The sequence below is a fragment of the Apis mellifera genome, linkage group LG1, assembly GCF_003254395.2.
Source record: "Apis mellifera strain DH4 linkage group LG1, Amel_HAv3.1, whole genome shotgun sequence".
In the NCBI taxonomy this organism is placed as follows: Eukaryota; Metazoa; Arthropoda; class Insecta; order Hymenoptera; family Apidae; genus Apis; species Apis mellifera.
This window is the reverse complement of record NC_037638.1, coordinates 23,774,437-23,798,763: the sequence shown is the minus strand read 5'-3', so window position 1 is coordinate 23,798,763 and position 24,327 is coordinate 23,774,437. Positions and strand designations below refer to the sequence as shown.

The following is a 24,327-nucleotide window of genomic DNA, read 5'->3' as shown; positions in this document are numbered from 1 at the left end:
ATCAATTCGCAAAACTCGATTCCGGCGCGTTCCATCGAATCAGGCTGAATATTTTCATTTAATTTGTTTAATCCTGTTCAACTCTGACAATGTTAACGCGTTGAACGTCTCGAGTTCCAACTTCTTCAACCCGTGCTTGTTGTAACAACAAGTAGAAGATTGGACGATTATGGATACTTTTAAATCGTTTCAGAGATTTCGAAACGATTGAATAACGCAACGAAATTCCCCTCCAAAGAAGAATCGGATCAAGAAACGTTCCAAGAATGTTTGATAGTCAAAGTTGTACAAGAATCTTTTAAACCTAAGCTCTATTTATTTTTTTCGATATCTTTGGGTTCGATTATTGAAACGAGATTTCGTTCTTTTCCAACAATATCCTCCAACGATATGAGATATCCCAAAGATATCGAACGAGGTACACGAACAAGTATATCGCTTGTGGATCCGTGAAACTACCAGTGGAGAAAAAAAAAAAAAGAAAAAAAAAGAAAAACAATTGTTCCGCGAATATGCTGTTGTCTCTCATTTGACCAGGTACAAACGTTGAAGAAGGAAAAGATGTTTTGGTAAGTGGTGAAAGATGAAGCCTCATGGCTGATCAGAGTTTCGACGAACGATCGTCGAGTAAATTAATATTCGTTTAACAACATGATTATATGCCCGTTCACTCTGCCTTACGAACTATGAAATAAATAATTAAAATACTTGGCTATTCGCGAGGATCGTGTGAAATGTATCGCTTCACACGCAAGAACGACGAGAATCGTTGCAAAAAAAAAAAAAAAAAAAAAGAAATTCTCATTGGATTAAGTAACTTGGCGAACTCGATCTCGAAAAAAACTTCGATCGACTCGATTCCACGCGTGACCAAGCTTTCCAAATATATATTCGTATCGTAGAAATTCTAACAAATGAACGTATATGTACAATTCAATCGATTCCCTTCCTCGAAATATTCCGGAAGGATTCGAAAAACAGATTTAAACATCTATTTTTCTTAATCTTCTTCTTTCTTAATCTCTTCCTCGTCAAAGGAGATTCGAAAGAAAATTCGGTTTCATTGTGGTCTCAATGAAGAAAACGACCGAACGATCGATCGAAGTGTACAAGATATGCAAAGATTTCAACAAAATCTTTCCTCATCGACCTCTTGTTCCTTCGCTCCCTCGTCATTATCGGATCGAATTATAATATATTCTTAACACGCGACGAGTTAATTCGCCCGTTGCGTAAGAAGATTTAACAGCTCGTCGTGATCCATGCTGTTCAACGTTTGTATGTCTATGCCGAGGGCGTTCGCAACGCTCTTCATGTCGAGACCGAAGCTCTTCAACAACTCGATAAAGTCCATCTCCTCGCCGGTGAACGGGTTATGCAGCTTCGGGCAGCTGTGATTACACTGCGGCCAAGTGCAACGTTCGATTAATCGGAAGTGGCAGCCCTGAACACACTTCCGTTTGCCAGATGGTATCACAGACCGCTGCGGCCTCGTCCCGTTGAACATGCCTGTGTGGTTGCTGTCGTTGTTCTGCTTGTTACCCTTGCGCCGACCTGCAATTCCATCCGAGTTTCCCCTCGATCAGCTTTTCGAACCATTCTTTTCGTCCAAAAATTTTTCCACGAAAAAATGATCCAACGAAAATTAACTTATTGGGATATAGAATTTTTTCCTGTTTATCAGGATTAATAGTCAGATTAACAATCTATGTCTCTTGCGATATAGAAGAAAAATTGTAATCGAGAAAAATATGAAATTTAAAAATTATTATTTGAATAAATTTGATAACATGTAGTTTAATGTTAAAGAAAAAGATGGAAAATTCAGATACGAATAAATATTTAACGAAATTACGTTATTTAATGTAACATGTCTGATCGATGACAGACAATTGTCGAATCATCTCATCGTGAGCAATAATCGTAGCTTTTTTATTCGTTTTTTTATATTTAATACAAATTTACCCGAAGCTTTCCTTCGCTCGTGCTTCTCCTTCCTCGACCTCGCTTCCTTATTCCTGCGTTTCCCTTTGTGCTTCCTCCTCTTCCTCTTCCTCCCCTCCTTGTCCTGCACCACGACGTTCGACGACGTTTTCCCCATGACCGATTTCAACGGGCTCCTGACTTTCTGCAACTCCGCCACGGACTCGCCTTTCCCGCTTCTTCCTGCCTCGGATGAAGTTCCGTTTCCCTTCGTCAACCCGGAACGCACCAGCTTCCGCAACGACTTTGTGCACGGCTGGTTCGTCTCAATTGGCGAACGAGTGCTGAAATTAACAGGGGGGCGAAGTCAGCCCGCTGACAACTTGACAGTTTTCCGGCAAACGGAACGGGGGAAATGAAACAAGAAGTACTTTGTGCATATCGCGTATCTTGAGTTTAGAAATTTCTTCTTTTGTAGAAAAAGAAGAAGAAGACTTTTCTACGTGTACGTATTTTATCATACATTTTTGTTTTCTTAAGAAACTTCGTTCCTCTGAAGGATTTATTTCTATCCTATTGAAATTTAACTAATTTTGCTTAATAATATTTTTTTTAAGTATATCTATAGAAATATTCTTCTTTTGCAGAAGAAAAAGAAAACTTTTCTACGTGTACGTATTTTATCATACATTTTTGTTTTCTTAAGAGACTTTGTTCGTCTGAAAGATTTATTTCTATCCTACTGAAATTTAACTAATTTTACTTAATAATGTTTTTTTAAGTATATTTATAGAAATATTCTTCTTTTGCAGAAGAAAAAGAAAACTTTTCTACGTGTACGTATTTTATCATATATTTTTGTTTTCTTAAGAGACTTTGTTCTTCTGAAAGATTTATTCCTATCCTACTGAAATTTAACTAATTTTATTTAATAATATTTTTTTTAAATATATCTATAGAAATATTCTTCTTTTGTAGAAGAAGAAGAGGACTTTTCTACGTGTATGTATTTTATCATACATTTTCTTAAGAGACTTTGTTCCTCTGAAAGATTTATTTCTATCCTACTGAAATTTAACTAATTTTACTTAATAATGTTTTTTTAATATAAGTTTTTTAAGTATAATGTTAGTTATAATGTATAAAGTAGTATAATATTTTTTAAGTATATCTATAGAAATATTCTTCTTTTGCAGAAGAAGAAGAGGACTTTTCTACGTGTACGTATTTTATCATACATTTTTGTTTTCTTAAGAGACTTTGTTCTTCTGAAAGATTTATTCCTATCCTACTGAAATTTAACTAATTTTATTTAATAATATTTTTTTTAAATATATCTATAGAAATATTCTTCTTTTGTAGAAGAAGAAGAGGACTTTTCTACGTGTATGTATTTTATCATACATTTTCTTAAGAGACTTTGTTCCTCTGAAAGATTTATTTCTATCCTACTGAAATTTAACTAATTTTACTTAATAATGTTTTTTTAGTATAAGTTTTTTAAGTATAATGTTAGTTATAATGTATAAAGTAGTATAATGTTTTTTAAGTATATCTATAGAAATTTCTTCTTTTGTAGAAGAAGAAGAGGACTTTTCTACGTGTACATATTTTATCATATTTTTGTTTTCTTAAGAGACTTTGTTCCTCTGAAAGATTTATTTCTATCCTACTGAAATTTAACTAATTTTATTTAATAATATTTTTTTTAAGTATATCTTTAGAAATATTCTTTTTTTGCAGAAGAAGAAGAAGACTTTTCTTCGTATATATATTCATTTTATCATACATTTTTGTTTTCTTATTCCTCTGAAAGATTTATTTCTATCCTACTGAAATTTAACTAATTCTACTTAATAATGTTTTCTTTAAGCGTGTCTTTAGAAATATCAAATACTTACACGTTTCGATGATTTCCAATTGGCATTTGTTCCCAACAATGCAACGCCTGTGCCAGAGAGACCTCGTCTATCTTGACCAATTGCCAATCTCTTTTCGTCAAAACGCTGTGACTGATGCAACTTGGCGCGAACACCGCTGTAACGTTTTCGAACGTTTGTCTCAGGCTGTCGCCCATTTTGTGTATGTAATCCCATTGTTGCTTGGTCACCGGTGCGCCCACGTTGTCCGCCGACATCTGGGCCTCGTCGAACAGCCATTGGAAAACGAACAAGGGGGCTGCAGAATCGAGCGGAACGTTGAATGGATTTCGAAAAGAATTTCGAGAATCGATTCGAGAAATTGAAACGCGATGAAATTTTCAATTACAATTTGTTGAATCGTCGATGCGAGAAAATGATTAATTGGATGCAGTTAAACGTTTTGCTTTACCGGTCAACGTTGGATACAGCCTGTAGCCGAAGTAACATCTCCACGGTTCGTTACGGTGTTTGTTGACGCAATTGTGCGGCATTCGCGCCTTCCAAAGTTCCATTCCCTTGTGAACAACGTCAACCGGTGATAAACCATTCGGCGTATACGGAGCCCTGTCGAGAAACCATCCCGAGTCGGATACGCCTCTTATCGCGATGTGCTTCAAGCCTGCGTTCATCATGGAAATTAAATTAATGAATAATAATAATTAATGAATAAATAACTTGAAATTTTGATCGAGCAAAGAAGAGGAAACGAGAGAGAAAAAAAAAATTCGTCTTTACCTAGATCGTGGTGAACCAAATTGTGCACGTGATCCAGATTCAACATGACACCGGTTCCACCCGCGCTGCTGCCGGCAAGAAGAAGGGAGCTCGCGTTCTCGAGGCCGAGTGGAACGAGATCTCGTACCACCTGCAGTACGATCTCTGCCCCCATGAACGAGAACATATCGTTCAACGAACCTCTGGTTCCGCTCCAACTGTCGCTCGTGCAATAAGGAACGAACCTGAGGGAACGAATTTTAGTTTTCATTACGGAAAAATTTCAACTATCGTAGAATCGTCGAATCTCTTGCCAAGATGGACGATACCTACACGTGATTCGCATTCCACCAATATGGATTCTCCTCGGGGTTCGCAGACAATAGGCCGCCAACTGTAATCGTCAACGTTTCCAAGATTATTCACTCGATAAAAAGAATAGTGATAGTAAAAATATCTTCTTACAAGATTTTTTAACCAGATTACTTTTCCTCTTTTTGTTTTTTTTTCTTTTGGAAATAATAGTTAGAACTAATTGGAAAAATCAAAGAGTATACGATCTGTTTCCATATTTTTCCACGCTCGCTAAATCGTTACAGGTTCCGCAACTCTCCAGATAGAAATCGTGAACGAGATCGCGAGGATTCTTCCGCGTGATAAACGAGATTGCTATCGTATGAACGAGATACTGCAAATCCATTTCAAACTGGATAAAAAATTCCATCACGAGAGAGAGCCGCGTCAAACGATTAACAAAACTCGCGTAGAACGGCGAACGTAGGATGAAGAAAAAAAAAAAGAAAAAAACGTCGACTCAACGCAACTTTGAAAGCGGAACTTTGCTCACCGTCGCGTGTCTCAGGCCATTGCGTCGACGTCATCAGATGCCTCAACCTGAGCCACCTGTTCCTACAACTCTTGTGATCGTAGCAGTACCATCCACCTTCCAGGAAAATGATCCACCTCCTGGATCCGTGCGACTTCCGCAGGTAGAACCCCGCCTGGGATCCGTCGTTGCACGTGATCGATCTGTTGCTCAGGTAGACCCTCTTCAGGCCCCTCTGCTCCTCCAGCCCGTACTTCTCCAGAATCTTGATCAGCTTCTGGATCGTGTTGCTCTGGATCGAGGCCGTGCCGGAGGACACCGAGACGGTGTTCCTCGGCATCTCCTCGGCGGCTATCGTCGATAACGCGAGGGCCGTCAGGCATACCGAGATCTGCAAATCCAAAAGATCGATCCTTTTTTTTCTTTTCTTTGTTTTGCTACGTGCTTTGCACTATTTTTTTTTTCTCTTTTTCTCTTTAATGATTGATCAGCTTTCGTCACGATTGCGCGCGACGGAATTTGTAATGAGTCGGATGAAATTTACGAAGCGTTGCCGTTATTTTGATATCGATCGCAGTTACTCACAGTTGTAAACAATTCGGCGATAATAATGTTTCACGAACGAAAAATATTGGAAAAAAATAGTGATTTGTATCTCGCTATGGATAATGGAAAGATTAATAGGGGGACGGGGATGATAAATAGAAGCTTGGTTTTTACGAATGGAGTATAGAGGGGGGAGGGAAAAAAATATTGAAAAAGAGCGATTCGATATTTCGATGGTTAATTTCGAAGAATTAATGGTTTTTTCTTCTTTTCTTTTTTTTTTAGAGAAATATATCAACGAGATGGAAAGATTAATCAAGAGTGCAATAATGGTAAAAAGATTCTGTTCGTTACAGAGGCAAGCAAATTGGAATCACGTGCTTCATAAAAGAATCCTTTTTAAGGTGGACAAAATTTTATTCGCGACACGTTTACTCGTAAAACATTCCGATATCGGGGCACGTGGTTGGAAATCGAATTAAACGAAAACGACGAGAATCTCGTCCCACGGAGCCGAGTTATAAACTGGAAACGCTGGCTGAGTACGTTAATCACTGTACAGTCTATGATAATGAGCTAGCGGAGATACCGTGGCTGAGCGAGCAGAAACTGCGGGAGAGCTAAGGAGATAAGCTCTTCATTTCCCACCTAGTTTGAAAATGACCATTATTCAACCTGTTAGGCGACTACGTTTTACGAGTAAATCTACGGGCTACCGCTTCGACTACTTATCGACAACGTAGAATACGCAGATATATTGAAAAATTCGTTGACTCGACGAGTCAATTTTTAACTAAAATCCTCCCTTGCAATAGTAATTTTAATATTAATTTTCTTAAGTACGATCGATTTTTTTCTATAAAATATAAAATAAATTTTACAATCGATACAATAATTATTAATTGTTCGAGAAATTACAATTTTTCTTTTTTCATCTGCAATATGATAATTTCAAGAGTAGATTCACCCAGATACACGTGTTTCAATTCACGGACGATTTAACATCGGGCATAATCTTCTGCCAAAATTTCGAATCACTCGGGTGTGAATGAACGATGTAGTTGGTATTTAACGCGGATGATGCGCGATTCGGCAGGTTTATATTTCTAATGATGCAATGCACACCACGATCCCCCTCCCCTCCCTCCCCCATTACAAGCTCGTATTCCATCATTAGAAACGCAAACCCGTGTGTCACCGAATCGCAAAATCACACGCGTCGCGATCCAACAATCCTATCTACCTGGGACTCGAACCGTCTCTCTCTGCCGTTCGCAACGGCATCTCTCAAATTTCATCCACGTTCATACGCGAATTACAACCTCGTTACAACGACATTCCTGAAAGACCATGCGTAACAATTTCAAATCGGCCAATTTCCTCCCCCTTCCTTCCCCTCTCCCCCCCATTTCTCTCTTTCTCTGTTCTCGCCCGCTGTGTGCGTTTCACAGGCCTGTAATTTCTTCGTCGACAGGGATTTTCACCATCGAGGGCATAGAAAGCAATAACAACGTCGGAACGGAGCGGTAACAAACGAGCACCAGGCCGCGAGAGAATAATTTAAAAGGAGGAAGCGTCGTTCATACGCGGCGCCACTCGCCCTTTCTCTTTCTGTTCCTCTCGTCCCATATACAGGGTAACCCAGAACGTTGCACGTTGCGGAGAACGGTTTTATGTATGTGCAAAAAGTAAGTCGAAAAAGAAGAGAATAATAATTGGTAAGAGATAATTCTACACGAGAAGAATTCTGAAAGAAAAAAATAAAAATAAAACTCGTAAAATATAAAATTCGCTCGTTTAAAATTATCGATCGAAATTAAGATTGAAAATTTGTCGATATATAAATTTTCTATTTTTTTTCATAAAGAGTTAATAATTTTAGCAACATTAATTTTTATTCAAAATCATTTTTACTTATTCTCATGTACAAGATTAATTATCAAATTGCTATTCAACTTTAACAATTTGTCTAGACAGGAACCAAATTCATTATCTTTTTTTTTAGTTACTTAAAATTACACTGTCCACTCATACTATTTATTTTGGGACACCCTGTATAACTCGTGGGTTTCGCCATAACCTTTCTTCGATTTCTCTTTCTCTTTCTTTCTCTGTCTTTCTTCTATTTTATGCACAGCATACACATATTTATACACACAAACACGCGTGTGTACAGTTGCTTTGTCCGCCTCTTTCTGTTAGTCCCAGGCCAGGTTCTATCGCGATGCCGGCTACTTAGGATCAAGTTCCAGGTTTCAGGACGGTAGCCGGCGGCGGAAACACCTCGGAAACAGAAGCTCGTTCTGGCGGGTAGAACGAGATGAAAGGAAGCCGCCCAGCTGTGGACGATGGAAAGGAGAAACGTTGTTGCGACGCAATTATGATCGGATATAATGGGCCGCGAACACCGGATCGCCTTTGGAGCACGTATCGAAACACGCCGCCGGCGAGAAAGAGCCCCTTTCCGAGCCCCAGGTACCACCGTAAAGTGGATGATTTCGACCAGGCTTTTGCTACTTGTCCAACGAAATTAACCTGTGCCCTTTTCCTTCTTCCACCCTTCTCTCTCTTTTTCTCTCTCTCTCTGCCCCATCATCGTTACTCGAAACGAACGAATTTATCAAAGAAAGATGAACATTTTTTTTTTTCCCGTGTTTCAATTAGTTTCGAATTAAACGTTGATTAAAATTGGATGAAATTCTATTCGAGTAGAATATTGATTTATTTCCACATCCTTTGTGGATTATCTTCTACGGATTCTTGTAATATAATAAGGTAAAAAATTCTTGTTCAACGGGCATTATTATTATGTAAAAAGATAATTTTCTTCGATCCTTCCTCCTCGTCGAATATATACGGGACCGCATTAATCCTTTCGTAAAATCTTTCTTAACTGTTAAATCCGATCCTTATTACTCGCCGACGACGTGGCGTCGTTAATTATCCTCAAGTGGCCTCCGTTGGCCGAGAGAAAAAAAAGAAAAAGAAAAAAGAATATCAAAGTTCCGTTAACCACGGCTAATCCGTGGAGCGTCGTCGTAGAAACCCAACCTCCTCGGGTCGTAAATATCATTTACAACGGAACGGCGGCAAGGTAGGAAGTCTCTTCCTCGACCTAGGAGAACGTTTCACGGTACGTTGACACTCGTTGAAAATCGAGCTAAATAACAGGAAAAGCTAAAACTATCCTCCCCGTTCCCCCGTGTATGAATCGGCCTTCTTCCGAAGAGAATGAAACTAAACTGAATTCGATCTCTCCCCTTTCGATTTTACGAGCAGGCTCGAAGCGCCGCCGAAAAACCGCGACGAATCCGAACTTTCGAGCAGATCGTAAATAAAATTCACGACCCCGGTCCCTCCCACACTTTGCGTAACCGCTTTATTATGCCATAAATCAACCTGTCCCTGCGCGTGAACACCCGTTACCGGAACGGCCACTGTCCCGCGTTCGTGGAAATCCTCGTGAAACGAAGGAAAGAAAGAAAGAGAGAGAGAGAAAAAAAAAGGAAAAATCTCGCCCCGGACAGGGAACACCCCTTATAATCTGGAAACGACGATAGCTACGATCTGATACTTCGATACTTTCCCCCGTACTGATATTGATTTCGGTACGGTTGTAAAAAGTGATGCAAGAGGTTTTTGTATCGCGTGGATTTCCCCTCTTTTATCGTATTATTTCCTCTTTTTTTTTTTCTTTTTTGTCGTTCCAATAATGAGAACGAGCTTAAGCTACGTATAATAACTATCGATTCGACAAGACTTACAGTCGCCCGCGTAAGCTGAGATTAAGTCTGTAACGCGACCCGCGGAGTAAGATATTCCTTTCGGAGAGAGAAAAAGTGGTTAAAAGTAAACTTTTAATTTGAAAATTCTCGCGATTCAATCTGATTTTCGAAAGAAATAAATCATCGTTTCTCCCTCCCGATCAATTTTCACGCGGGATGGAATTTCGTACTCTCCAAATTCCATCCCCTTTAAATTTATAATCCTTCTGGATCCGCAGTATAATTCGGTTGCCTCTCAAAGAACTTGTCCCGGTGCTTATGAAAACCTTTCTCTCTCTCTCCCTCTCTGTCTCGTTCCTCTTCCATTCTTCTTTCGCCACTCACGGGTCCCACCCCGAGCTCTGCTCCTTTCCTCTCCTTCCGTATCCGGCGCATTAGAGGGTGTTCTGGGCGTGAAGGTGTCCGTCATAATTTGCCAGACGGCGCATAATCCCCGTGACAAAGGCCGACAAAGTGACGGCTGTTACTGGCCGCCACCCTTTATCCTAACCTGCTAAGATTCCGGTAGCAGGTAAAGCGTTTAAAGATTCCGAGCCGGATAGATGAATCACGACGCGGCTCAACTGACTGCTGGCTGACCTGGAGGATCACACTGTGCTGCTTCTCTCTCCTCTTATGTTTTCGTGCCTATGTTGCAAGCATGCACGTGTATCGATCCTTTCTTTTAACGGGTTGTTGCTGGCGCGATACGCTTCGCGAGTTTGATCGCGATTCTTCGATGGAAGAATTCTCTTTCTTCTTCCATGAAATAAATTTTAACGCGAATCGAAATCTTTTAAGAGGAAACATTTTTCGATTTAATTTTACGTGATATAAAAATATACACGTGTGTGTGAAAGTTCAATCATTTTCTTTTTATCTTCGTTGAATGTAATAAAATTTCGCGAAAATTAATAACCAATATTCATCGTGGAAGGACACGTGTCGATACGCGCGTTAAAATTATTTATTTATTGAACGAATAAAATATTTGGTTAATTTATTAAAAATAAAAAGTATATCATGTTAATTCGTAGAAATAAAATCAGAGATTTTTCTTCGCTAGATGGATTAACGCTTTCACCATGGATTATATATATATATTGTTCTTTGAATGGAAAGAATTTAATAATCGGCGTGTCAAAAGTATGCTTCGACAATCGACAGCTGTCGATATATTTCGGAAATCCTTTTCGCTCATCCCCCGATTTCCTCGTATCGCTATCGAATTTTTCAACGCACAAGCCTCTCGATCCGCTTATCGTCCTCCATTGTGCCGCTTCTCTATCCTTTCTTTCAACCCCTTATCCATAAAGAATCTTTCATATCCTTGGCCAATGTATATGCAAATAATTCATTCACAAAATTGAATTTTTGCGTGCGCTCCGAGAAAGACGTGCCGTAAAACCAAAGGAATTCTCTTTCAACGTATAAAGCCATCGCTCTTTTCTCCACTTTCGATTTTTTCCATATTGCAGGTTAAGAAACCGTGTAATCAAATACACAATATAAATACTGTGCCATTTGCAAACGAAACGAAAGCTTCGTCGATCCTAATTACCGTTAAAAGGATCATTCATTCAGGAAAATCGTTTTTACCATCACTATTTCACCACCATCCACGATTAAAACTGCAACTTTCACTTTCCCTCGAGAAGACATTCTTGAAATCGAGAAGCTATTCGACAGGAATAGCTTCAACTTTCTCCCACGTGATCCAATTATCATCGAATTCGTACCACCATTCAACAAACTCCTCCCCCAAAATCAACCCTCTTCGAATCGAATCTCTCCTCGAACGGAGACAATTCTCGAAATCCACTCTCCCTTTATTTCCGCCACGTCCACGTCTTCTCTAATCTCGCTTCCTTTTCTTTTCTTTTCTCTCTTTCCAGCAGGTCGTCGATTCGTTTCGCGGATCCTCGAGTGGCCGGTGGTGCGTGGCATTCCATCGAATGCACGGATGCGCTCTCTCTCTCTCTCTCTCTTTCTCTCACTCTCTCACTCTCTCTCTCTCTCTCTCTCTGTACTCGCTCAGTGGACGCGAAAACAAGTTAAAAATAGCCGTGGAGCGGATCGCGGTCGGCACCTTTGAGGCCGCGGCTCGGAACCCGCAACAGTCGTTGATCGTTCGCATCGTGTTTCGTCGTCCGGATGTTGATGATGATGGTGAGAGACCGTCTCGTTACCATTACGAGGGCCGCTCACGCAGCCGGCTAACACGCACCGCAAACCTCGCATTACCATAACCGCGTGCACACAGAACCGTGGCCGCTTCTTCGGGGCTTCCACCCAACGAGGAAAAGAAGAAGGGGGGAGGCGATGGAGAGGAGGGAGAAGCTCTTGGTGCCGCGCTTTCGAGCTTAACCGCGGGTTTAACGATCTTACCAAGAGCGCGCTCTTGGCGAGCGCTTTTACCGCCTGGGGACCTGTTACCTTGCCCCGTTAAGATTGACTGCAATTGTCAGCCGCCTTCAGCATCTCCCCCCTCCCACTCCAGCTGTAAGCGCTACTTCGCCCCACGAGGAGGGTGGTTTAACGTCGTTTGCTCCCGTTTCTATTAACCCGTCTCGCGACACGTCTAACCGGTCAAAATGTTTCGAACGGAAATTTCTCTTTCGCCAAAGTAATTTTTGAATCTTCTTTTTTTTTTTTTTTTTGTTCGAATCGAAGAAGGATGCGTTTCTTAAATCTTGCAGAAGATTTTTCTTTTTCGTTCTGGAAACGAAGTATTATGGATCGTAGGATGGTGTTATCTGTTTGTAGGTGTAGGAGAGGCTATTTGCCCGAATGTATTAACGATGAAAAGAATTATTATGTGTATGTAACGCGTTGCATTCCCTGTGTTGATTCACGGTGGAAGATAAGCCGTGATATCAGCGGAATGATTTATACCGAGCTCACCTGCTCGGTCTATTAACGAATGGATATATGCGATAATAGCAGCGGATCGAAAATTTGCAATCTGAACCGAGAGGTTTAATTCACGATGATTTCGAGATCCATTCGTTCCGCAACGGACGAACAACGGATCAAAATCGCCTCCCTTTCCATCTAATCTAATCTTCCTTCGTAAAATGAAATTTTATCAAATCTCTCTTCAAAAACTCTCTTTAAAAACTTTAGACATTCTCGTGCTATTCCTTCTTTCGATCCTTTAAATATACGTAAATTTTCCAATCTTTACAGATCGGATGGAAACCGCGATAAAATCATCTGACGGAATTGTTCCTGTACGACAATAGAGAAGAAAGCGGAGAGAGGCTAAACTAAAATAAGCGAGTTTAGGTGTCCAAGTTGGTTGGACATGGTGGACGGCTCAATCGATGGAGAGCGGCACGTCCGGCGATCGGCGCATCCTCGTGGCTGGCGGAAGAGGGCGGCACGCCACTAAAGAGACCGACAACGGCCGCTCCGGGAGGAGAAGAAAGAAGGAGAGGAAGGAACGCGCGCGCGGAACATCTCAAACGCGCCGTCATCCGTGGCAAAGATACGTTTCCAAGCGTCGATCGCGCGCGCGCACGCTCCTCCTCGATGAGAGATGTCGATGGCCTCGTTAAGCCGAGGTTACGAGGGAGAACCACGGAAACCGAACGAAACGACGATGATTTCCTCGCGAAACGGCCGCGTGCACCGGTGCCCCGCATCCAGATCTCGCATCCAGATAACCGGCAGGTGCTTTCTTCGCTTCACTACCGATCCAACTCGGTATCGGTTGCGTTCAATCGCGAAAAATTTACCGTTTCTGGATAGATTCTTCCGGTGAATTGGAAGACGAGAGATATCGAATATAAAATTTTTTAAATATCGACCCAATTTCCAAGAACGTTCGAAGCTGAGAAATCGGTGGAGAACGAGGATGTAAACATACTACCCCCGCAACATACTACACGCGCATCCGGAACGAGCGAAGATAAAAGCGTAAAAAGCGAAGACCTCTCTCTCTCTCTCTCTCTCTCTCTCTGTTTCTGGTAAGAAGGGGGTAGGTGAGGGACGGCGTAATATCCCCTGTAATTTATGGCGAAGGACTCGAGGAGGAGCGAGAAGGAGGCGAGGTACTGCAGTAGGCGTCTCGTACGAGCGCAACACGTAGAGAAAGTGGAAGAGTATATAAAGGCGGATAGGCCTGGGCGAAGAGAGAGAGAGAAAGAGAGAAGGAGAGAGAGAGAGGGGACAGGCGGTGGGGATTGGAGGAAGAGGAAGATGCGAGGAGGGAGGAAGGAAGAGGGAGCAGGTGGCAAGATAGGGTATACGCCAGTGGATTAAGGCGCGGAGCGGCGAGTCAAAGAGATTTTCTCCCCATCCCGTCTCGGCGGGGGCCCCTCGGCCTAACAAGGGCTGAAATATGACTGCCTTTGCCCTACCTCGCCTCGCCGTGCGCCTTTCGAACCAACCATGGAAAACCGAATGAGATATCCGTTCCCCGACTAATTTATCGGCCGCTCTTTCCCTCCCGCTCCCGGCCAGGGATCAACGCACTCCCCTTGAACTTTCGCCGTGATTCGTGAAACCCTTCCCGTTTTATCGTGATTTACCTTACCGCGTTTCTGGGAAACGTCTGTCACTCCGTGCTGTCCTCCCCCTTCTTCCGATAACGCGCCAATCGCGGCGAGGATCGGCAAGATGGCGCGAACGGAGGCGAACGTCGGTGTAATTGAGGGGGTTGGAAGGAAGGGCGAGGACGACGTTCGAGCTTGTTTAATGGTTCCGGCCAGGTGGGACGAACGGGGGAGCGCTGAGATAAATCGAACGAGTGAGCGATTTCGAAGAGATTTCCGTTCGGAATGGAGAAATATTCGAGGAACGCGAAGGAAGAGGGAAGGAATCGCGCGAAATTACAAGCTGGGACGATCGTTGATATTTCTTTTTCTCTATGGGTCGCAACAATGATGATTACGTTCCACGCAATGATCAACCCGGTAATCGCTTCGAAACCGCAATTTGCGCGAGAAGCTGGTGAAAAGGTGCGTGGCGTCGAAAAACCGCAAACGCAGTCCCGATTTCCGGCCGTAGGAAATTGCCAAAATCTCGACGACATCCGAGGAAAAGGAGATGTAAAGTAAATAAAACTTTGGGGAGGGGGGAAAATATCGATGAAAACGTTCCCTTCTCCCTCTTTCTTCTTTCTCTTAAATTAAAATTACGAAACGTTTCTCTCCCGATCATTTCTCCAACTTCACGGTTCATTACGTCACGTAATCACGGGGACATTTATATTCTAGCAAGATTTCTCCTTTATGTCGTGCCATCGACCTGGATGCGCTAATTGGCTTAGTCTCTCCGACTACTCGATCGATCGTCCTCCCTTCCAACGTGTGTATCTTCGAAAGAGGCTTCGATGATCCAACTCCCAACCAATTTCCCCAACGATTATTGGTAATATAACAATCGACAATTCTTTTCGTCTCGTTGCGTAATTCTCTAAATATTTTCAACACGCAACCTCCTCTCATCCGTGAGATGCGTCCAACGTAAAACCGACTTTCGAAACGCTGGCGTAGCAAACCGGGACGACATCCCAGATTCGCCGGGGTTCACGATCGTTGCCAACATAAATCTATCGGCTAATAGCGTGGAAAGTAATTGCGACGAGAGTGTGGCGATCGCACGGTGGTCGTGGCGTTTGGTCACGGTGGTAGAAACGGCGGTGGGATTGGTGGCAATGGCTCGGTCCGTGCTAGCGGTGGCTAGCGGCCGTGATGGCAATGGTAGCGGTGGTCCATCGGAGTAAATATATTGGATGGTGGTAGGATTGGTGGCGGTGTCTTCCGCTCTCTACTTGAGCCGCGTGCCCGCTCGCTCGTTCACGCCCGAGGTGCGCCTTTGATGTGCCGCCTACACCGCGTTCTTGCTAACTCTCGCCGGCCGCCGACCGCGCCGGATTCTGTTTTTCTTCCCTGGCAAAAATCTTCTTCCTTCTTCTCCTTCTTCCATTCCTCCCCTTCCCTTTATCCCCATTCTCTCTTCTCTTTTCTCGCTCTTCTCTTTCCCCCCTCTATTCCTCCTCGTTCTTCTTGCTTTTTCTGTCGTTATATCGCCGAGTGGCTTGCGCTCGTGGCTGGTAATAAACGAGAGTCGGAAAAATCGGGGAACAGAAGGGGGAAGCGTCGAAAGACGACGGCCTTGATTCGGAGATGAAACGGGACGATGCGAAACGGAGGATCGATTATCGCCGGTCGTTTGAGGAATCGACCGCAGCAGAAATGTCGTTTTTTGCGCGCGTGAATCTTTCTTTCGTAAAGTAACGCGCGCCTAGCTTCCTTTCGCGATCGTATTACCGGCCAAGCAACTGAACATTTTTCCCTCGAAACGCTCGATTCGTTGGACGAGTGTTTTTTATCCCCCGGAGATTAAGAAACATTTTTTCTTGATCGAAAAACGATGAATAATCTTTACGGAAGGTTCGTCAAATGTGAAAAAATCGATATATGGTATAATATTAGAATTCGAATCGAAAAAAGTCAACGAAGAGGAGGGAATTTGAGAGTTAGACGAAATGGAACCCGTAACGCGTATAGTAACGGTCGCGTTAGGCCAATCATTTTACGGAGGCTTATTTCGATCGTCTCTATCTCGTCCGCTCTCCTCCTTCCTCGCCGACATTCTTCACGCGTGCTCGGGTCCGCGGATCCTTACGCTTTCCGGAAGCCCCCACGAAGTTCGGCGCACTTCAAAGCTTCTCGCGGCGTTGATCAACGCGCCGCCGTACAAATCGATAATGCGATTCATAGTTATTCCGTGACGAGGTTTCGCCTTAGCCTTTTGTATGCGTGATCGGTGAGAGCCTAATGGTCCCTGGTATTCCGAGTTTACCGTTCTCCAAAAAGCGAGATTCCTCGCCTTGATGGATCGCTCCTATCTCATTCATCCGTTCGAGAAAGTATCGTGGCTGCTTTCTTCTCTGAATGGAAAATGGAAAATTTTTTGAAACTCGTTCACGTTTTAACTTCGATGCGTGCAAGGTATTTTCCTATCCTTGTTAATTACGGTACAAATATTTTTCAACTCCTTCGTTCCCTCTTATCAGAATAGTGACAAACAATTTATCGAAGTTGGGAGCAAAGTTTCGACTCGCTCGTTCGCGGTGGAAAGTAGAAGTGATTCTTCTAGAGTTGGTTCGAGTCAAAGGGCTTTTGAGGAAGCGCCTCGACAAATTTGCAAACGGTTAGCGGGGGCACGCGTATTTATTCAGTCGCTCGTCTCTCTTCACTTCCTCGAACACCCCCGGCGTCACTACCGCCTTCTCCGTCCAGTCCCTTCCTTTGATTTCTTTCCACCGGTCTCCTCTTTCTTTATCGACCACTCTTCTCGTCACGCTACCACTTTCCTCTCTTGGGAGTTTCCGATTCGGTCCTCTACAATTCTTTTCCAATTCGTTCGTCAAACGGTACAACGTTCTCGTTTCTTAGAATTTATTTGTTTAATTTCTTCTTCTCTCTCTCTCTTTTTTCTCTTTTATTTAATATCATTTCTATCCCTTCTGTCAAACCTTCAACCCGTTTGAACCGCCTTCCTTCTGACCCTTATCAAATCCACGAATCCTTGATCCGATCCTTTCTCTTCTCCAATCGTATCTTCTGTCAAACTTTCGATTCCCTTCTACCCTCGTCGAATTCACACAATTCTCACTCTCGCTCTCATCCATCTCTTGCCTCGTCACTTTCACTTCCCTCATCCTAATTTCCATCGCTTTCGTCTCCCCTCCCCGAAATTTTTTCTATTTTCAACTTCTATAATATATTCTATCTTCGTATAAACGAAGAGAGATAAACGTGTATTTTACATTCATCTCCAAGTAGAGAGAGATATCATTACATTCGAGATGACCTAATATCTAAAATTTATTCCCCTTCAAATCTCTCGCATTCGCCTCCGAAGAATCTTTCACCCTCGATCGTTCCACCCCCGTGTTTCACCGAGTACCAAGCGAGAAAGAAAGAGAGAGAGAAAGAGAGAGTGGGGGAAGGGGAAGGAGAAAGAGAGAAAAAAAATCGTTTGATCTCACCGCCAAGGCAGATCGGCAAAAGGCCTTTTTCTGCGGGCCTCGAGAGAGCTTGAAGCCGACCTCAAAGACTTGACTGATGACTTGCGGCCACGACGACTCCGCGCACACGGGCCCCGCGAACCAGGGGACAAGCGGGGACACTTGGGGAGGGAGAAGGAGAGAGGGAGACACGTCGAGGAAGATGGACGGACGGCGCAAACAAGTGGAAGAGGATGGTCCGCGTACGGCCGATCGTTCTAGCGGCCGATCCCGATTTCCTGCGAACGACGCGTGCCTACTCGCGTGTCCAACCAGCATTTCGGATTCCTCCCCCCCTTCCCCCTTCAACACTTTCGGTCTTTGATCTCCCGTCTCGTTCTCCCCCTCGAGAATCCCTTCTTTCTATAAATCTAGATCGTTCTCTTCGCCAAGCTTGGCAACCAATGTAATATTATTATTACGAACTTGCGTGAACTACCTGAAATTATACATATCTTTTGAAATGATAATTTTCCTATCCATGAAAAGTGATAAATTCTTCATCGAGTATGGTTTCCAAAAAAGGGGGAAAAATCCAAGCACACCATACATTACTACCAGGAAACGAATCCCGAGGCATTGTCCTAGCTAACCATCCTTACATAACCATACCCATTAGAGAACCATTAATTACAGTTCGCACGGAGCTGCCATGCAACGACGGCGATCCCCCCGCGGGCGTAACACAAATCGTCCATCGGTCCGGAAAAATCCGATCGTGTCACACTTTTCATCCCATAATCGGGAGGAGATCCAAAATCCTGCCTCGACGCGTCTCATCCCTGGACGGGAAAAGGGAGACGGCCCGAGAAAGCGTACACGTTGATAATCGATAGGGTAGCGGTTAACGTGAGGAAGGGTCCGTGCGCGTGACCCACGAGAAGGAGGAGGCGATAGGCGGGGAGGGGGGAGGAGGAGAAAGGCGGAAAGAGAGAAAGAGAAAGGGAGCATCGGGGGCTAGTCAGGTCAGCGTCGCCGACGGCTGGGGTATACGAGGAAGAGGAGCGTTGTTCTTGGGCCCGCCGTTCGGAGGGGATGGCTCGGAGGAGAGGAAGAGCTGTCGGCTCCTTTGAAGTCGGTCGGTACCGTGTGTAATTAGGCCGCCGCTCCCCACCCCGCCCTCAGCCTCTGATCTCGCCGCGCTGTGTCGCTAATTGCTCACCGCCCCACGGCAGAAGCGTCGTCGTCGTCGTCGTCGTCGTCGATATTGTTGTTATTGTTATTGGTGTTGTTGAGTTGTCGTTGCTCACTGCGTCGGATTCGTCCTAGAGAGATCTGGAGTCGATTCGAGTTCTCGATTCGATGAGAAGAGAAGAGAAACGAACTGGACGAGAACAAGGATTTTAAGCCGGACATCGTGGATTGGATGGCTAATATCCTGGCCAGGAGCCGTGCACCGGCTACTCGATGCGGATGGAGTTCGGTAGCCGGGTTAAACGACGCGATCCAAGCGGTTTTCCGTAGCCGCAGGAACGCCAGGTTGGTCGCGTTCTGACCGTGTATGTGGGATCGTGGCGCTAGTAGTCTCGCGTTAACCTATTACGTAATTAATTCCCTCGAGGATTCGCGTCAATTGGAATGGAAGAAAAAGGATTTAGCGTTTTTTATATATATTTCGCCAAAATATAATATATCTCGTCGTTTAATAAAAATGGAGCGTAGTTTTTTGAATTGAAATCGGTTTCTGCAATCGGTTTAACCCTGATTCTCTTTGAGAATTTCTTCTCTGCTTCTCTTTTTCTTTCCCCTTTTCCCCTTTAACTTTTTCCGCAGGATTAAAAACGGTGAAAAGGTTTCTCATCTGGCGACAACCTGCACCGGCCTACCCGTCCAGGTGTACAGTTAGAAGTCTTTACGAGCCTCTCTAACGCCACTCCTCTCATTTTTGACGTTCACATTCCGACTGCACAACAATCTCCCCGGCTAGGAAAAACGCGCGACCGCTAATTCCCCCGTCTTGCAACGAGACAATGACTCGGTATTTAGGACATTGGATAGAAAGACACGCGGAACGAGTGAGAGTTTGTTGCGAAAACCGGAGGCTCTTTAACCCGAGAGGTTATTCCGAACAATCGAACGAAACGGGCGGGAGGGGGGGAATATGTGTGTATAACCAGTTTTCAAAGGCGACGGATAAAAGGGGGTAATAAACTTCTCCCGTTGAATATAATCGAATGAATTAATCGATGATTTACGATCGTTAATCTGTAATTTGGCCGATAAGTATTTTTTAATTTAAAATGATGATAATAAAGAGTAGATGTAGATTACGCGCTCGTAATGACGTAACGAGTTAAAATTATTCGTTTTTATTCCTCCTCTCGCGGCTCTTTACGATACCCTTTAAAATTCATTCCACCTTGTTTTATTAACAATTTTTAAAGACTTCGTACGCTCTCTTCGAAAAACGTAATTCTTTTTTTGTTTATATATATAATTTTCAGTTCGTTAAACGATTAAAACGAGCAAGCAACGTTTATTTCCCAATTATCCCGCAAACTTTCTTATAAAATCAATTATACACTCATCCCAATTATCCATCCACCGGTCTAAACCGCAAAAACAAAAAAGCATCCTCTCCGGTAGCCCGAATGCGAATGCAGCCAGATTCAACCGCAAATCCGACCGAAAATCCAACATTTGGGGAATCGACGAAACAAAACGGGGGCAAATGCAGCGAATAGATAAGAGATGGGAGAGGGGAGTTTAACGGGCGAAGGGGAAGAGAAACGAAGAAAGGGAGGAACGACTGCAAACACTGCATGGACGTGATCGCAGAAATGGAATCCCGACGTAAACAGGCTTAAATTGTAATCTCTGTCTTTTGCCCCCCCTCTCTTTCCCTGTCTCTGTCTGTCTCTCTCGATAGGAGTACTTGTTGCTCGTCTACCCTTTGATGTCGGTCATGCACTGCTCGAAATCAATTTGGACTCATTAACGGGCTTGGAACACGGTTGCCAAAGGATATCCGAGCAAACATCGCGTGCCATTAACCTCGCCTCTTTTAGCAGGTGGCGGGCGGAGAACGGGCTACCTTCTTCCTCCTTTTCGTACGTTCCTTTTGTTCCTCGAGACCTCTTTTTCGATCCTCTATTTCGGGAGACACGCGCGTTACGCTCGAAACTTGGCATCTTCGAAAGAGGATATCGATCGGATTTTTGCGATTCCAGTTTGCTGGTTGGATATTGACATTTTGCAGGAAGATTTTTTTTAATTATTTCGATTCGAAAAATACGTATGTTGAAAATTCTTTGAACGAGGTAAACACGAGTTTGGAAAGGGTATTTTTGAAATTGAAATTTTTGAAACCTTTGAATAATTTCTAAACGGGTTATTAATTTACATAAGGCCCGAGTTTTTCGACGATCGTATTTTAAAGCCGTAGGAGGTCAGAGATCTGAAGATTGGACATCAAAGAAATTGGAAAGAAATTTCTTAGCTGGACGAGACGCGTGTTCTCTCGTTCGAACGAACCGTAGACAGATTTTTCTCTTCATTGGACGAGCGTCCAAAGCGTGAGACTGAGCAGATGATTCTTCTTCAAGTAACTCGCTATATTTTGATGCCGCGAAAGTCTGCGAAAAATTCAATCATCGCTATACCGTTAAAAGTATTTTAAACAACCCCCCAAAAAATTTTCGAAATATAAACCAATCCATTCTCCAACATTCGTTCATCCGTCTTCTCCATTTTTCTCTTAGAAGAAATTTCACCAAAAAAAAAAAAGAAAGGATTGTCGACAAAAATCTTAAACAAAATGTAAGCGATAAATCAGGACGAGATGTCCTCACTTTTGAAACGAAACATCGTCGATTCCGGATGACTCGAGGAATTCGAACGCGATTAATCGAGGGATAGAAACGGGGGGAGGGAAGGGCGGCAGGATTTTGGCGCCACATACCCGATCGCGCAACCAACGACACCATCCAGTGTCCCGTGGGCTTGGGCAAAGAACGGCCATAAATTTTGGCGAGTCGTTCGTTCTCGCGGTTTGTCGCACGCGTCTAGATTCGCGGCCGTGATTTATTACGAGGATCCGCGCGCGGTCCCCCGTGCACGGGTTCTAAACGCATGTGCCACCCCTCCCCCAGCCCTTCGTTCAAACTTTGACTCGATCGTATCGACGATCTCTCAACTCTTTTAATCCGATCAAACGAATTTCTCGTAGTGTTTCTCGTTCGATATTTCATTTCTTCCCTCTCTTTTCGAGATACTTTCCGTTGGATTTTTTTCGTCGAAGAAATTTCTCTTAGTCTCTCGTTCTGGCGCCGTGAAAAAACTCGGTTTAAAGTAGCGTCTGAAGTCTTATATTATACCGTGGAATTGGACTGGATGGGGATTGGATATCGAATAACAGCAAATTCAAACAGACTCTTCTTTTCGACGAAAATCGAAAGAGAGGAGGAGGGGAAAATATTTGAAAGAAGGAAAGAAGGAAGAAAGGGGGTTGGCAGAGAATCGACGAACGACCGTTGAATGGCCGCGGTCGAAATTTTTCGTGATGAGTAAAGTTCAAAGGCTTCGGTTAAATCGTACTTAAAAGTTAAAACCCGAAAGCGTAAGCAAAGGATTTGGACGGAGGGCGGCGTGGGGGTGCGGAATGGGGGGAGAGAAGCATAACAGGAGGCTCGAAATGATCAAAGAGCGTTAAAAGAGGATCGGGTTGTCTCGCCGTTGCTACCCGTTTTACGCTTAAGTATATACGCGCGCCTTCCTCCCATCGAGACAAATATCTTTCAAAATCGGTGTCTTTCTTCCTTATTTATCAATTTTTCATATCTTTCTGTTATTATTTTTTTTTTCCGCGAGAAAATTAATTCTTCCTTATAGTAAAAATATTTACAAATAATTGCTACGATATTGTTAGAAAAAAAAAAAAAAAGAAGGGAAAGAAAAAACTCCAAACTCACCTGCAGCTCTATTCTCATCTTCGGTTCACCGTCCCGTACCGGATCCGACGATCCCCACCACTCGGAAAAAGAAAGTTTCCCAAAGCAAGCCTACTTTCCTCTTCCCGATCACCCTTCGATCATCTTCTCACGTTCTCCACGGCCCTCGTTCACAGATCAACATCACAGATCCGTCTTGCTCTCGTCAACGACACGAGGGAACGTCACCAAGATCGATCTTCCTCCAAGCATTCGAGGCTAATAATAATATAAATATATATATATATATATATATATTTATAATTCCAGTCCCAATTGGATATAATTGGACGCGATACGGTTTGAATTTAACGCGGAGCAAGGGAGCGAGTTTTTGGAAACGAAAGGTGGAGAGAAACGGAGCGAAGGCAGGGGTGGAAGCGGAGACCACGTGGTGGGTCGAGGTCTCGAGCCGGTGTGCTCGATACACGTACCCGTTGACGGTCCGCGGCGCACTGCCGCCACTTTCCGCTTTGCACGCTTCCTCTTCTCTTCTCCTTCTTCGTTCCTTCCTGCGGATCCAAGCCCTTCTTCCGAGTCACGAGGAGAGGCCGGTGCGCGCACGTGCCGGCGAGGAGGAACACCTCCTCTTCTTCGCGCTTCACCCTTTCTCTCCTTCGCCTCCTTGCCTCTCTTCTTGTCCGTCGGCCCGCTTTGTTAGCTGCCGGGGCCCTCTTCTTGCTCCTTTCCCGCTTGTTTGTTGTGGGTGTTTTCTTTGACGGCTGCCTCCGCGCCGCTCTTTTTCAGACCCGGAAGATTCGACCGGACCCGGCCAAGATTAATTGACGCCGAGTTTCAGGGGAGGAAATTCTCCAACCCCCTCTTACTCTCTGCCTATCGATACGCCTCTCTTCCCTCTTTCCCCTCTTTTCAATTCCTCTACGTAAATTCTTTCTATCGCTCCTTCCTTCTTTTCTTACTCCGCTTTCACGATTTCCAACGGTTCGATTGATCGATGATGATCGAGATGTACCATCAAGGACGATCTCGACGAAATTCCAAGTCGATATTTGGCACGATTTTATTTGGATGGTTTTGTAGAATGAGACGTGCGTAGAATGGAAGAATGCGATCTTTCTCCAAAGAGTTGCCAATTCTATAATTTTGTTTAAACGAGATGAAAATCTCGTGTGCTCTTCGTTGATTCGCGGAGGAGACACGAATGGAAGGCGATCTTGTTCTCTCAGGCGCACCGAAACTTGGAGGCCCTCGTCGCAAGTTGGAAATGGTCTCACGTGATTCTCAGGTACTACAGGAATACAGCTACTCCGAGTGGCTGGAGGTTCCTTGCGCCATCGGAGCTTGGCACTGACTGACAATCGGGCCAGGTTAAACCGCGCGAAGTAACCAGACAACAGTGTCGGTGTGGAAGGGCAAGGGGAGGCATCGAGTCAGAGAGAATCGGGCAGAGAGGGATAAAGGGCGGGGGAGACCGTGCCACGTGGAGGGTTGTTTTCATTTCGAAATTTTCCCATTGGCGATTGCTTTTCCTTCCCTTTCTTTTCTATTCGTTTCTTTTTTTCCTCCTTATCATGGACGCGAAGAAAAAGTTTGGAAATCTTCGACGAGAGATTCATATTTCTTTTTTCTTTTTTTTTTGAGAAGCGAGTTCTATGAAAAATATTCCGCATAAACGATTGATTTCTTAACGTCGATTCTAATAAACGAAGAGAAAACGATG

General features: G+C 43.7%; 1 protein-coding gene across 1 annotated transcript; it reads right to left on the bottom strand.

The window, feature by feature from the left end:
• Nucleotides 1–318: 318 nt before the first annotated feature.
• LOC107963993 (palmitoleoyl-protein carboxylesterase NOTUM) lies at nt 319–24,118 on the bottom strand. Its single transcript, XM_016917895.2, has 9 exons — nt 23,081–24,118; nt 22,629–22,865; nt 5,407–5,776; nt 4,893–4,953; nt 4,581–4,804; nt 4,255–4,464; nt 3,825–4,101; nt 1,966–2,267; nt 319–1,554 (listed from the first exon to the last, which is right to left on the bottom strand). The coding sequence occupies exons 2-9, from the start codon at nt 22,644–22,646 to the stop codon at nt 1,217–1,219; spliced, it is 1,800 nt and encodes a 599-aa protein (XP_016773384.2). The 5' UTR covers nt 22,647–22,865; nt 23,081–24,118; the 3' UTR covers nt 319–1,216.
• Between the last annotated feature and the right edge of the window lie 209 nt (nt 24,119–24,327).